Here is a 16317-nt window from a genome sequence, read left to right as displayed (position 1 = left end):
TAGTTACCGATTCATTCACTTTCCAGACCTTTGCATTAAAGTCTATTCTGTACTTGTCCTCCACCTGTAATCTTAGGAGAGGTTCATACAGGCTATAACTTTTCGGGAGAGATTTGTAGTTCATCATCAGCAGTGTCATTAGTTCTTATGTTTTATGGAGGGGTTTTATTTTATCTAGCGTTCTATGTGTAGACTGTAGTGGTTCATTTTTGGGAAAATTCTGGAAGTCGAAATTATTTTAATTCTGAAAGGCAAAAACAATACACAGTTGGGCAAATATATAACGAATTAGAATACACATGATAATCAATACCATCACTAACTTCACTAACTCGTTCCCTAGTTCTTAAAAAAACAAACTGAATATACGACAAAGAGAGAAATTTTAAAAAGAAAGGCGTCTTTTTCCAGAACATAAACTGGAAAATTCGTTAATAGGATGAGAGCAGGAAATCAACTTTTAGATAGAATATGTAGAGTTCAAAGGCTGTCTGCATGACTAGCATAAATTAAGGGGCATTGGAAGCCGATACTGTTTTCAGTGGAGAAGACTGATCCGTTATTGACTGAAACCTTATCGTCGCTGCATAGGTACTGAAACTGGATGTGCTGCTGCTACTGTTTATTGTATTTTTAACAGCGGTTAAGAAATTTGTAATCTAATAGTACTATTTTCACTACTTTTGTCGACTCTTGCAAACACTTAAAGCCACTTGTGGTGCACGTTCACATAACTACCACTGTGAGACACCACTGCGTTCTACCTACTTTAAAGAAAATAAAAACACTCGTCTTCGTTAACAATGTTGTAACAACTAATCTTCCAAACTAGCATTCTTCAATACTTAACGCAATTAAAATTTTAATCTAATTTTTTGAATATTAGCTCCTTCCAACAGAGCATCTATGGGCTGTTGATAATGACTAGTCAGTGGAAACCGATTTAGCAATTAAAGAATCTAAGTCAGCATATGACTGAAATAGGTTTCATAAAGAACATATGGTGTGTCTCAAAAGACGACATAATACAGTAAGCATATCGGCAATAACGGTACATTTACGGCCCATAAAGCGGTTTACATACTTATCATTAGACTATTCCTTATTTAGCGTTGTAGTAATTGTGCATGTTTAGACGACATGCACACCAATCTGGAACCACCCACTCGGTATATCGCGTCTTTAGTCAGCATACCTTTACGATAACCTAACTGCCACTATATCATGCTGTAAAAAGTCCGACAGCATGGGAGTCCGTCACGGGAAGTTTTCCTCGTATTTTGTTCGTTATGCATTACGACACTCAGACTTAAGGGACGGCGTGACTGTGGGAGGCGTAGCGTCCTCGTCTGGTTCCTTTTTTATTTCTACTATTTCTGTACGTTAGAAACGTTGCAGTGTGGAACATCTGAAAGAAGACTCATTTGGCGCTTAAATACAAGACGTCTGGAGGCCAATGACAAGTATACGACCAGCTGTTCACGTAATTAGACTCCCCAACAAAAGTAATCCTCCGAGCGAGACTGTGTGCTATGGGACAAACGGTGGCTTTTGCAGAGAATAAATTCTACGCCAATCGCTTCATTGGCCAAAGAATTTGGTATATGTATTATGGGACATTTGACTTTGATGCGTAATTTTTTTATTTCATTCGTCCAACTGACCTTCTCACACTTAAACTGAAATAAAAGCATATTCTAGTTTGCAGTGTCTGTGTTTTACAGTGTACTATGCCATGTGCTTCAGACACTGCAACGATCTACAGCTGTATGAAATGGAAGAAATGCATTCATAGTTGCGAATATGATTAGACTTCAGCTGCTCAGTTTATTGGTGACAAATGCAAATTTGTGCCACACCAAGACTCGAACCCGTATTTCCTACTTTACGCGAGCGGTCACCTTATCAACATTTTCTTTTGTACAATTACGAATGCATTTCTTCTATAGGCATATTCGGTCCTAAACCAGCAACATGTGGCGGTACTGGGCATAATTTAAGAGGGAGGTCGACCGACTGAGTTGAGTTTCGAATAACAAATTTAGTACATTTATTAAACCACAACTTAGAAAAAAACCATAACAAGTCACTTTATATCGCTCCATAAAATATCACAACAGAACTTTTCCCTCAGCCGTAAAGAAAAATGACTCCTCTTAAGAACATACGGGGATTGACAACCAGTCTATGCACCACACTTACCAAAGCATTTATGAAAAAAAAGAACAGTTTAATCGCGATAAAACCAAAATTTATGTAAAATCAAACATTTAAAACCTTCCTTTTATAATCAACTTGATTGAGTCCAAGTATGAATCCTGAACAATGTTACTCAAAACTTGCCTGCTATGGCAGCCACATGGATGCATGTGGACTAGTAAACAAGCATCCATCATCAGCATTTACACTGAAGAGCCAAAGAAACTGGTACACCTGCCTAATATCGTGTAGGGCCCCCGCGAGGACACAGAAGTGCCGCAACACGACGTGGCATGGACTCGACTCATGTCTGAAGTAGTGTTGGAGAGAACTGACACCATGAAGCCTGCAGGGCTGTCCATAAATCCGTAAGAGTACGACGGGGTGGAGATCTCTTCTGAACAACAGTTGCAAGGCATCCAAGATATGCTCAATAATGTTCATGTTCAAAAATGTTCAAATGTGTGTGAAATCTTATGGGACTTAACTGCTAAGGTCATCAGTCCCTAAGCTTACACCATACTTAACCTAAATTATCCTAAGGACACACACCCATACCCGAGGGAGGACTCGAACCTCCACCGGGACCAGCCGCACAGTCCGTGACTTCAGCTCCCTAGACCGGTCGGCTAATCCCGCGCGGCTAATTTTCACGTCTGAGAAGTTTGGCAGCCAGCGGTAGTGTTTAAACTCAGAAGAGTGTTCCTGGAGTCACCCTGTAGCAGTTCTGGACGCGTGGGGTGTCGCATTGTCCTGTTGGAATTGCCCAAGTCTGTCGGAATGCACAATGGACATGAATGGATGCAGATTATCAGACAGGATGCTTACGTACGTGTTACCTGTTAGAGTCGTATCGAGACGTATGAAGGGTCCCATATCATTCCAATTCCACACGCACCACACCATTATAGAGCCTCCACCAGCTGAACAATGCCCTGCTGACAAGCAGGGTCCATGGATTCATGAGGTTGTTTCAATACCCGTACACGTCCATCGGCTCGATACAATTTGAAACGAGACTCGTCCGAACAGGCAACAAGTTTCTAGTCGTCAACAGTCCAATGGCGGTTTCGAAAGCCAATATCGATGATGTTTCGTTGAATGACTCTTACGCTTACACTTGGTGATGGCCCAGCATTGAACTCTGCAGTAATTTGTACACCCGTGAAATGGTCGTACGAGAAAATCCCCACTTTATCGCTACTTCGTAGATGCTGTGTGCCATCGCTCGTGCGCCGACTATAATAGCACATTCAAGCTCACTTAAACCTTGATAGCCTGCCGTTGTAGCAGCAGTAACCAATCTAACAACTGCGCCAGACATTTGTCGTCTTATACAGCTGCTAACGGCCGCTGCGCCGTATTCTGCCTGTTTACATATCTCTGTATTCAAATACAGCCTCAAGACACAATAACATGTTATAACATGAGCTGGATCAGTTTTAAAATAAAGAGATATGTGCCTATACCAGTTTATTTGGCGCTCAGTGTATAATGTACATCATAATTGACCACTAAAATGTTTACCTAAAATAACTCAGTATTAGCCTCAAGACACAATAACATGTTGTAACATGAGTTGGATCAGTTTTAAATAATAACTTATTCTAAAATGTTGCTCTGTCGAGAGGTAACTCTGATAGCAGCAGCAACGCATCCGAGTAGCCTCCTGTCAGTTTACACATCTTCTCATAACAAACGGCTTATTTAAAAATTTCGTCAGTGCTCTTTAGCTTCAGTTCCTTTATTTCGTGTGTTTGTGTATTTATCAGGCAGAGCTGCGCGCTTTATTAACTGCGTAGCGCATAGAGCCACTGCTTGCATCGCGCCGGGCATTTGTTTTGAGTTTCAGGAGCCACTTGTAGTACTTAGATACCTCAGGCGAGAGATAGCTTTCGTACCAGCAGCATCGCATCAGAGTACTGTGGGTTGACCCAGCTTCTCATCATAAGAAACGACTTATTTTAAATTTCGTCAGTGCTCTTTAGCTTCAGCTTTCATATTTCGCGAATTATAGACGCATATCACTGTCAGAGACAGCAAAGGACTTGGAAGAGTAGTTGAACCGAATGGACAGTGTCTTGAAAGGAGGGTGTAAGATGAACATCAACAAAAGCAAAACGAGGATAATGGAATGTAGTCGAATTAAGTCGGCTGACGCTGAGGGAATTAGATTAGGAAATGAGACACTTAAAGTAGTAAAGGAGTTTTGCTATTTGGGGAGCAAAATAACTGATGACGGTCGAAGCAGAGAGGATATAAAACGTAGACTGGCAATGGCAAGGAAACCGTTTCTGAAGAAGATAAATTTGTTAACATCGAGTATAGATGTGTCAGGAAGTCGTTTCGGAAAGTATTTGTATGGAGTGTAGCCGTGTATGGAAGTGAAACATCGACGATAAATAGTTTGGACAAGAAGAGAATAGGAGCTTTCGAAATGTGGTGCTACAGAAGAATGCTGAAGATTAGATGAGTACATCACATAACTAATGAGGAAGTATTGAATAGAATTGGGGAGAAGAGAAATTTGTGGCACAACTTGACGAGAAGAATGGATCGATTGGTAGGACATGTTCTAAGGCATAAAGGGATCACCAATTTAGTATTGGAGGGCAGTGTGGAGGGTAAAAATCGTAGAGGGAGACCAAGAGATGAATACACTAAGCAGATTCAGAAGGATGTAGGTTGCAGTAGGTAATGGGAGATGAAGAAGCTTGCACAGGATAGAGTAGCATGGAGAGCTGCATCAAACCAGTCTCAGGACTGAAGACCACAACAACAACATCGTTGTCGTCAGTTTGCACTAGGATTTTGGAACATGTACTGCGCTCGAACACTATGAATTACCTCGAAGAAAACGATTTATTGACACAGACAACACGGATTCAGAAAAAATCGTTCTTGTGAAACACAACCAGCGCTTTATTCTCACGAAGTAATGAGTGCTATCGACAGGAGACGTCACATTGATTCCAAATTTTTCGATTTCCAGAAAGACTTTGACACCGTTCCTTACAGGCGACTTCTAATCAAATAGCGTGCATATGGAGTATCATCTCAGTTTTGTGACTGGGTTCGTGATTTCCTGTCTGAAAGGTCACAGTTCGTAATAACTGACTGGAAGACATCGAGTAAAACAGAAGCAGTATCTGACGTTCTCAAAGGAAGTGCTATAGGCCCTCTGCTGATCCTGATCTACATAAACGATTTAGGAGACGATCTGAGCAGTCCTCTTAGATTGTTTGCAGAATATGCTGTAATTTACCGTCTTGTAATGTCATAAGTGGATCAAAACGAATTGCAAAATGATTCAGACAATATATCTGTATGGCGCAAAAAGTGGCAATTGACTCTAAATAATGAGGTCCACATGCATACTAAAAGGAATCCCAAAAATTTCGGTTACACCATAAATCACACAGCTAAATACTTGGATATTAGGATTACGAATAACTCAAAGTGAAATAGTCACATAGATAATGTTGTGGGGGAAAGCAAACCAACGACTCCGATTTATTGGCAGAACACTTAGAAAATGTAACAGGTGTCCTAAAGAGACAGCACACTACGCTTGTCCGCCCTCTCCTGGAGTATTGCTGTGCACTGTCTGGTCTGCATCAGATAAAACTGAAGGAGAACATCGAAAAACTTCAAAGCAGAGTAGCTCGTTTTGCATTATCGCGAAATAGGAAAGAGTGTGCCACGGATATGTTATACGAACTGGGCTGGTAGTCGCTGAAACAAAGGCGTATTTCGCTGCGGCAGGACCTCCTCATGAAATTTCGATCACCAACTTTCTCCTCGAAATGTGAAAATATTTTATTGGTGCCCACCTACTTAGAGAGAACTGATCATCATAATAAAATAACAGAAATCAGAGCTCGCACGCAAAGATTTCAGTTTTCATTTTCCCCGTGCAGTGTTCGAGAGTGGAAAGGTAGAGAAGTAGTTTGAAGATGGTTCGATGAACCATCTGCCAGGCACTTACTTGTGAACTTCAGAGTAATCATGTAGATGTAGCTGTAGATACTGCACCCATTAACATGCAAGACAAACTGCGGGTTGCACCCTGCCCAGTACATCAAAAAAACAAGTTACACCAGTTTACACGGAACCAAACCGATACAGTCACTGCGCCTAAGATAGGGCAGAATTAGCAACACCTCAGCTTGCAGCATCTGATCGAAGCGCGACAGGACACGGGGCTGCCTCCACTGCTGACGGCCTTTGCCGCTCCCAGTTCGCTGTCATCAACCCTCCGCCCAACTCATAGCCTCGACAGCGAGTTCCCCGTCCACTGCCCGGTGCCGCGAGATGCCACCGTTTCCGCTAGAGGGAGCAAAGCCCGTAACTGGCCAGTGACTCAATGACCCAGAGTGGTGCTAACCTTCGCCAAATAAAATCGTGCCATCCTTAGCACAAACATAATTACGAGGGCATGCTAAAAATTAACTCCTCCGAAATGTGAAAACTCTTACAGCTTTTTAAATAAAACAAACATTATTAACATTCTACATCTCCATTCTCCATGTCTACATATTTGCAGCCCTCTGCCGCTAGAGGGCTTCGGATTGTAGCGTGTAACATAGCGGTATGTAACGTAACGATGTCGCTGCATGAGAAACGGCGTGTGCTGTAATCGAGTTCCGATATCGATGAGTTCGTTCACACATGGAGCATCCTCTCCTTCCGCACGACAACGCAAGATCACACACGAGTGCTGCGACATCTGCAACAAACCGACACCGTGGGTTTACTGTCATCGATCAACCTTCATACAGTCCCGACTTGGCCCTATCCGATTTTCATCTGTTTCCAAAATTTACAGGGCACCTTCGAGGACTTCACTTTGATAGTAATTAAACGACGCAAAGAGGTGAGACTGTGGCTCCGTCAACAAAGTCAAACATTCTACAGCAACGGTATCAACAGCTGGCCCCTCGTTGGGAGAAATATGTTCGTCACCAGAATGACTATATTGAGAAATGAATACGTATACGTGAGTAATAACGATGTAGTATGTTAATAACGTTTGTTTCAGAGTTTTCAAATAAAAAATTCGACAGCATTACTTTTCAATACGCTCTCATATTTGACAGCAGCCGGCCAGGGTGGCCGAGCGGTTCTGGGTGCTTCAGTCTGGAACCGCGCGACCGCTACGGTCACAGGTTCGAATCCTGCCTCGGGCATGGATGTGTGTGATGTCCTTAGGTTAGTTAGGTTTTAGTTGTTCTAAGTTCTAGGGGACTGATGACCTAAGAAGTTAGGTCCTATAGCGCTCAGAGCCATTTGAACCGTATTTGACAGCAATCTACACTACTGGCCATTAAAATTTCTACACCAAGAAGAAATGCAGATGATAAACGGGTATTCATTGGACAAATATATTACACTAGAATTGACATGTGATTACATTTTCACGCAATTTGGGTGCATAGATCCTGAGAAATCAGTACCCAGAACAACCACCTCTGGCCATAACAATGGCCTTGATACGCCTGGGCTTTGAGTCAAACAGAGCTTGGATGGCGTGTACAGGTACAGCTACCCATGCAGCTTCAACACGATACCACAGTTCATCAAGAGTAGTGACTGGCGTATTGTGACGAGCCAGTTGCTCGGCCACCATTGACCAGACGTTTTCAATTGGTGAGAGATCTGGAGAATGTGCTGACCAGGGCAGCAGTCGAATATTTTCTGTATCCAGAAAGGCCCATACAGGACCTGCAACATGCGGTCGTGCATTATCCTGCTGAAATGTAGCGTAGAGCCACGGGTCGTAACACATCTGAAATGTAACATCCACTGTTCAAAGTGCCGTCAATGCGAACAAGAGGTGACCGAAACGTGTAAGCGGTGGCACCCCATATCATCACGCCGGGTGACACGCCATTATGGCGATGACGAATACACGCTTCCAATGTGGGTTCACCGCGATGTCGCCAAACACGGATGCGACCATCATGATGCTGTAAATAGAACCTGGATTCATCCGAAAAAAAATGACGTTTTGCCATTCGTGCACCCAGGTTCGTCGTTGAGTACACAATCCTAGGCGCTCCTGTCTGTGACGCAGCGTCAATGGTAACCGCAGCCATGGTCTCCGAGCTGATAGTACATGCTGCTGCAAACATCGTCGAACTGTTTGTGCAGATGGTTGTTGTCTTGCAAACGTCCCCATCTGTTAACTCAGGGATCGAGACGTGGCTGCACGATCCGTTACAGCCCTGCGGATAAGATGCCTGTCATCTCGACTGCTAGTGATACGAGGCCGTTGGGATCCAGCACGGCGTTCCGTATTACCCTCCTGAACCCACCGATTCCATATTCTGCTAACAGTCATTGGATCTCGACCAACGTGAGCAGCAATGTCGCGATACGATAAACCGCAATCCCGACAGGCTACAATCCGACATTTATCAAAGTCGGAAAAGTGATGGTATGCATTTCTCCTCCTTACACGAGGCACCACAACAACGTATCACCTGGCAACGCCGGTCAACTGCTGTTTGTGTATGAGAAATCGGTTGGAAACTTTTCTCATGTCAGCACGTTGTAGGTGTCGCCACCGGCGCCAACCTTGTGTGAATGCTCTGAAAAGCTAATCATTTGCATATCACAGCATCTTCTTCCTGTCGGTTAAATTTCGCGTCTGTAGCACGCCATCTTCGTGGTGTAGCAATTTTAATGGCCAGTAGTGTAATCACATATGTCTTGAGTTTTGGAGATTTAGCATGTATGAGCAGTATAAGTGGTCACTCAACACGAAGAGTTGCGCTGCGTAAATAATTGAGTTCGATTTGTTGCTTATTTTGCAGTTTACTTCTACAACTTCGCCTGGCGAGACTACGGTGAAGCGACAACCACTCACCTGTTGGACATGGTCAAAGTCATGGCCTTCGCCTTAGAAGAGGGCAAGGTAGCCATTCATTGTCATGCTGGTAAGCAAGAGCAGCTGATATTTCTTAGTGTCTGTTTTAGAATAGACGAACTGAATGTCGGATTGATATGACTTCCTGCTTCATAAGGCATCCCCATATTGCAATTTTGTCAAATAAAGACATGGTTGGGGACCGTAGCACTCATATGAAAAAACTTATGATTTTTTTTTTTTTTTTTTTTTTTTTTGCAGGGCGCAAAAACATAGAGGGTCATATGCGCCCACTGTTGATACTGTACAGCAACCAGACAAAAATAAAGTAGCCTAAAAACCAATTTGTGACTGGTTGCTGTACACCCTCAACAGTTTATGCCCATATTACTTAAAGTGTAAGACCAATAACAGTTCGTGGTCTCCCTATGTGCTGTCCAGTTGTATTCAGTGAGTTAATGTTTATATAGCAGCTTGCACTTTTGTTACTTTGATTATTAATATCGCGTTGAGCGCCGTCTGAGAGACATCAGAACTTGTTTTTGTTCTTTTTTTGTGTATCTTAGCTTTAGTAGTGTAGAGTTTCGCCGCCTATAGAGCCACAATCGAGAAGGTTGAACGTTTAGACCGCCGGTTTGTACTCTTAGTTCGTTCCCTCCCTGTGTGCTGCGCAGTTGTGTTCAGTAAGTCAGAGCAGCTTGAGCTTTCCACCTCAGAAGCACCACAGTCGGGTAATTTTCTCTTTTGCAAAGGTCTGTTTGTATTTTCCAGTTACTTCTCACAGAGTTGTTTGTCTTTTTGAGATTCTATTGAGTTTTTTTACACGGCACGGTGTGGTAGGGACTGTGCTTCTTGTGAGCAGACAGGAGGAGAACTGGCTGCTGTTCGTAAACAGCTGAAAGCTGCGCAGGCCACGGTCGACAGGCTTCTGGCTGCTGGTCAAAGCTGTGGCGCCGTTGGTGCCGTTGGAATACTCTGGTGACCTGGTTGTCGCTTCGTTTTCTCATACACGTTAGCTGACCAGTTCATCTTCACTCGAGAATTAGTGGAGGACATTGGGGGGTTCGCACGTCATTGCGTGGAAGGCGGAAGGGGAAATCGGCCATTCAGCTGGCTACTTACGCCTTAGCAATAGATATGAGGTGGTACCCAATGCTGATAACATTTCTGAGCCAGCAAGAGGTGCTTTTCCTGTTGGGCTAGCGGCAAATTTTCCCTCCCCGTCCAGACAAGTGCAGAGGACTGGTATGCTAGTCATTACCGAGCGAGGTGCACGCTGGACTCGCATTCGGGAGGACGACGGTTCAGTCCCGCGTCCGGCCATCATGATTTAGGTTTTCCGTGATTTCCCTAAATCGCTCCAGGAAAATGCCGGGATGGTTCCTTTGAAAGGACACGGCCGACTTCCTTCCCTGTCCTTACCTAATCCGATGAGACCGATGACCTCGCTGTCCGGACTCCTCTCCAAAACAACCCAACCCAACCGTAGTCATTGGGACCTCCAACTTTAGGAAGGTAATGGACCCCTAAGGGAAGTAGCATGCAGGGCGCGAAAGAATGCCAATGTGCACTCGGTGTATTTGCCGAGGGTCTCGTCCGTGACGTGTAGGGGGGTCTGTCGGCTGTTGTCGAGCGCACTGGGTGCAAACGACTGCAAATAATGGCACATGTTGGCACGAATGACGCTTTCCGCATGGGTTCTGAGGTCATCCTCGGTTCCTGCCGGCAGATGGCTGATTTGGTGAAGGCAACTAGCATCGTACGCGTTGTGTAGGCTGAGCTGGCTGTTTGTAGCATCGTACCCACGATGGCGTTTGAAACCGTTCCTCACTGCCGTTTATTGAACAAAATAGAGCTTACGTAATTTCGGGCCAGACTTGCGACGGGATTGAAGACTTCTTCACAAATAGTACTCTACATGTCGCTCTTAATGGAACAAAATCGACGGATCTAAAGGTAATTTCCGGAGTACCCCAAGGAAGTGTGACAGGACCGTTACTGTTCTCAATGTATACAAGTGACCTAGTAACAAGTGTCGGAAGCTCCTTGAGACTGCTCGCAGATGATGCAGTTGTCTAGAACAAAGTAACATGGCCAAAAGACGCTATCGATTTGCAGAATGAGCTGCAGAGAATTGATGACTGGTGCAGGCTCTGGCAGTTGACCCTGGAAGTAAAGAAATTTAATATATTATGCATACAATGGAAAACAAAACCACTGCTATAACTGCACTATTGATAAAAAATTGCTGGGAACATCCTCTACCGTCAAATATGTGTGAGTAATTATCCAGAGCGACCTTAAGTGGAACGGCCACATAAAACAAATAGAAGGGAAAGTATATGTCAGACTGAGATCCATAGAAAGAATCTTAAGCACATGCAATTCATCCGCGAAGGAAGTGGTTTACAAGGAATTCGTTTGAACGATTCTTGAAAACTGTTCATCACTATACAATCCCTGCCAAATAGGACTGATAGAACAGACATTGAAGAGCCAACGGCGAGCGATGCGTTTCGTTACGGGATCGTTTAGTCGCTTATTTATTTATTTTATTTATCGTATGGCAATACAGACACATAACAAAGAAACAGACAAATCACTAATATTACAAACGTTAATTATTGCAAAACAAACATCGCTAATATAACAAAGTTTAAGGATTACGAACAAACATCAAGTCTATTAATATAATCTATCGACTCTGGAGTTGCGAGCAGGAAGTCCTCGGGGCTCCCATTATTGGCCCTTCTGGAACAGTCTTCAACAATATGGCTGATGGTCTGATTTTCTCCGCAGTCACACTGAGGGGATGGTGATTTACCCCATTTATACAGGGAGTAAGCACATCTGCCATGACGAGTTCGAATCCTATTTAGAGTGGACCACGTTTTGCGTGGTACGTCAAAACCAGGTGGCTTTGGTGTGATGCAAGGCATGTTATGATTTTGCCATGCGTTCCATTTTCAGACCATGCGTTTGTGATACTGAAACCTTCTTGTACACAGGTCCTTGCTGTTCTTGTTGGCGGATTCCTAGATGGAAGCCTATTAGTTTTTGCAGCGTCATTGTCTTGGTGGATTGGCATACTTCGATTTCCCATGAAATTTTTGTATTCACGTACAAGGGCGTCAGTACGTTGCAGGTGTGTCGGCGGGATGTGGCTTAATATTGGGAGCCATTGCGTTGGAGTGGGTTTAATTACTCCAGAAATCATCCTTAGAGTGTTATGTAACTGGACATCCGTCTTTCTTACATGTGGGCTCTTTACCCAAATCGGAGCACAGTATTCGGCAGCCGAGAATACAATTGCTAAAGCTGAGGTGCGGAGAGTGGAGGCCGTTGCTCCCCAGGTAGTCCCACAGAGCTTTTCAATAATGTTGTTTCTTGTCTTTAATTTTTCGGCAGTCTTTGTTAGGTGCTGTTTAAAAGATAGTGTTCTGTCCAGCGTCATGCCCAAGTTCTTCGGAGTTTTATTCTGCCTGAGAATGGTGTTTTGAAATCGAATGTTGAGTGCGAGAGTGTTACGGAGATGCTCAACAAACTCCAGTGGCAGACGCTACAAGAGGCTTGCTGCTGAAATTTCGAGAGAGGACTTTCCCGGAAGAGTCGTACAACGTGTTACTCCCTCCCATATACATCTCGCGAAAAGACCACGAAAAGAAAATTCCAGAAATTAGTGCTAATACAAAGGCTTACCGACAATCATTCTCCCCACGCGCCAATCGCGAGTGGAACAGGGAAGGGGGGATCACTTAGTGGTACGAAAAGTACTCTCCGCCATAGACCTGTAGGTCAGGCTAAAGCCTGAAATAAGTTCTGCAGAAATTTTTACGAAGTCTCAGACGGTGTTCAGGAAAGATAGATTAGGCAGAATTGGTGGTGGAGCGTTTGTGTCTGTCAGTAGTGGTTTATCTTATAGTGAAGTCGAAGTAGATACTCCGTGCGAATTGGTATGGGTGGAGGTTATACTTAACAGCCGAACTAAGTTAATAATTGGCTCCTTCTACCGACCCCCAGACTCCGATGATATACACTCCTGGAAATGGAAAAAAGAACACATTGACACCGGTGTGTCAGACCCACCATACTTGCTCCGGACACTGCGAGAGGGCTGTACAAGCAATGATCACACGCACGGCACAGCGGACACACCAGGAACCGCGGTGTTGGCCGTCGAATGGCGCTAGCTGCGCAGCATTTGTGCACCGCCGCCGTCAGTGTCAGCCAGTTTGCCGTGGCATACGGAGCTCCATCGCAGTCTTTAACACTGGTAGCATGCCGCGACAGCGTGGACGTGAACCGTATGTGCAGTTGACGGACTTTGAGCGAGGGCGTATAGTGGGCATGCGGGAGGCCGAGTGGACGTACCGCCGAATTGCTCAACACTTGGGGCGTGAGGTCTCCACAGTACATCGATGTTGTCGCCAGTGGTCGGCGGAAGGTGCACGTGCCCGTCGACCTGGGACCGGACCGCAGCGACGCACGGATGCACGCCAAGACCGTAGGATCCTACGCAGTGCCGTAGGGGACCGCATCGCCACTTCTCAGCAAATTAGGGACACTGTTGCTCCTGGGGTATCGGCGAGGACCATTCGCAACCGTCTCCATGAAGCTGGGCTACGGTCCCGCACACCGTTAGGCCGTCTTCCGCTCACGCCCCAACATCGTGCAGCCCGCCTCCAGTGGTGTCGCGACAGGCGTGAATGGAGGGACGAATGGAGACGTGTCGTCTTCAGCGATGAGAGTCGCTTCTGCCTTGGTGCCAATAATGGTCGTATGCGTGTTTGGCGCCGTGCAGGTGAGCGCCACAATCAGGACTGCATACGACCGACGCACACAGGGCCAACACCCAGCATCATGGTGTGGGGAGCGATCTCCTACACTGGCCGTACACCACTGGTGATCGTCGAGGGGACACTGAATAGTGCACGGTACATCCAAACCGTCATCGAACCCATCGTTCTACCATTCCTAGACCGGCAAGGGAACTTGCTGTTCCAACAGGACAATGCACGTCCGCATGTATCCCGTGCCACCCAACGTGCTCTAGAAGGTGTACGTCAACTACCCTGGCCAGCAAGATCTCCGGATCTGTCCCCCATTGAGCATGTGTGGGACTGGATGAAGCGTCGTCTCACGCGGTCTGCACGTCCAGCACGAACGCTGGTCCAACTGAGGCGCCAGGTGGAAATGGCATGGCAAGCCGTTCCACAGGACTACATCCAGCATCTCTACGATCGTCTCCATGGGAGAATAGCAGCCTGCATTGCTGCGAAAGGTGGATATACACTGTACTAGTGCCGACATTGTGCATGCTCTGTTGCCTGTGTCTATGTGCCTGTGGTTCTGTCAGTGTGATCATGTGATGTATCTGACCCCAGGAATGTGTCAATAAAGTTTCCCCTTCCTGGGACAATGAATTCACGGTGTTCTTATTTCAATTTCCAGGAGTGTAGTTGCTGAACAGTTCAGAGAAAATTTGAGTCTCGTAACAAATAAATACCCCACTCATACGGTTATAGTTGGTGGGGACTTCAACCTTCCCTCGATATGTTGGCAAAAATACTTGTTCAAAACCGGTGGCAGGCAGAAAACATCTTCCGACATTGTCCTAAATGCTTTCTCCGAAAATTATTTCGAGTAGTTAGTCCACGAACCCACGCGAATTGTAAATGGTTGCGAAAACACACTTGACCTCTTAGCCACAAACAATCCAGAGCTGATAGAGAGCATCATGACTGATACAGGGATTAGTGATCATAAGGTCGTTGTAGCTAGGCTCAATACCGTTTCTTCCAAATCCACCGGAAACAAACGCAAAATAATTTTATTTAAAAAAGCGGATAAAGTGTCACTAGAAGCCTTCCTAAGAGACAATCTCCATTCCTTCCGAACTGACTATGCAAATGTAGACGAGATGTGGCACAAATTCAAAGATATAGTAGCAACAGCAATTGAGAGATTCATACCTCATAAATTGGTAAGAGATGGAACTGATCCCCCGTGGTACACAAAACAGGTCCGAACGCTGTTGCAGAGGCAACGGAGAAAGCATGCGAAGTTCAGAAGAACGCGAAATCCCGAAGATTGGCTAAAATTTACAGACGCGCGAAATTTGGCACGGACTTCAATGCGAGATGCCTTTAATAGGTTCCACAACGAAACATTGTCTCGAAATTTGGTAGAAAATCCGAAGAAATTCTGGTCGTATGTAAAGTACACAAGCGGCAAGACGCAGTCAATACCTTCGCTGCGCAGTGCCGATGGTACTGTTACCGACGACTGTGCCGCTAAAGCGGAGTTATTGAACGCAGTTTTCATAAATTCCTTCACCAGGGAAGACGAGTGGAATATTCCAGAATTTGAAACACGAACAGCTGCCACCATGAGTTTCTTAGAAGTAGATACCTTAGGGGTTGCGAAGCAACTCAAATCGCTTGGTACGGGCAAGTCTTCAGGTCCAGATTGTATACCGATTAGGTTCCTTTCAGATTACGCTGATACAATAGCTCCCTACTTAGCAATCATATACAACCGCTCGCTCACCGATAGATCTGTACCTACAAATTGGAAAATTGCGCAGGTCGCACCAGTGTTTAAGAAGTGTAGTAGGAGTAATCCATCGAACTACAGACCTATATCATTGACGTCGGTTTGCAGTAGGGTTTTGGAGCATATACTGTATTCAAACATTATGAATCACCTCGAAGGGAACGATCTATTGATACGTAATCAGCATGGTTTCAGAAAACATTTCTTGCGCAACGCAGCTAGCTCTTTATTCGCACGAAGTAATGGCCGCTATCGACAGGGGATCTCAAGTTGATTCCGTATTTCTAGATTTCCGGAAAGCTTTTGACACCGTTCCTCACAAGCGACTTCTAATCAAGTTGCGGGCCTATGGGCTATCGTCTCAGTTGTGCGACTGGATTCGTAATTTCCTGTCAGGAAGGTCGCAGTTCGTAGTAATAGACGGCAAATCATCGAGTAAAACTGAAGTGATATCGGGTGTTCCGCAGGGAAGCGCCCTGGGACCTCTGCTGTTCCTGATCTATATAAATGTCCTGGGTGACAATCTGAGCAGTTCTCTTAGGTCGTTCGCAGATGATGCTGTAATTTACCGTCTAGTAAGGTCACCCGAGACCAGTATGAGTTGCAAAGCGATTTCGAAAAGATTGCTGTATGGTGTGGCAGGTGGCAGTTGACGCTAAATAACGAAAAGTGTGAGGTGATCCACATGAGTT

General features: G+C 45.0%; 1 protein-coding gene across 1 annotated transcript in view; it reads left to right on the top strand.

Moving 5' to 3' along the window:
• LOC124722358 (protein tyrosine phosphatase domain-containing protein 1-like) overlaps window positions 1-16317 on the top strand; it is a 338645-nt gene that overhangs the window by 75613 nt on the left and 246715 nt on the right. The window contains exon 4 of the mRNA XM_047247533.1: window positions 9018-9140. Within this exon, the coding sequence (XP_047103489.1) occupies window positions 9018-9140 (123 nt within the window). The remainder of the gene's footprint in view (window positions 1-9017; window positions 9141-16317) is intronic.

Source organism: Schistocerca piceifrons, chromosome X (genome assembly GCF_021461385.2).
Source record: "Schistocerca piceifrons isolate TAMUIC-IGC-003096 chromosome X, iqSchPice1.1, whole genome shotgun sequence".
In the NCBI taxonomy this organism is placed as follows: domain Eukaryota; kingdom Metazoa; phylum Arthropoda; class Insecta; order Orthoptera; family Acrididae; genus Schistocerca; species Schistocerca piceifrons.
This window is presented reverse-complemented; position numbering and strand designations above follow the sequence as displayed.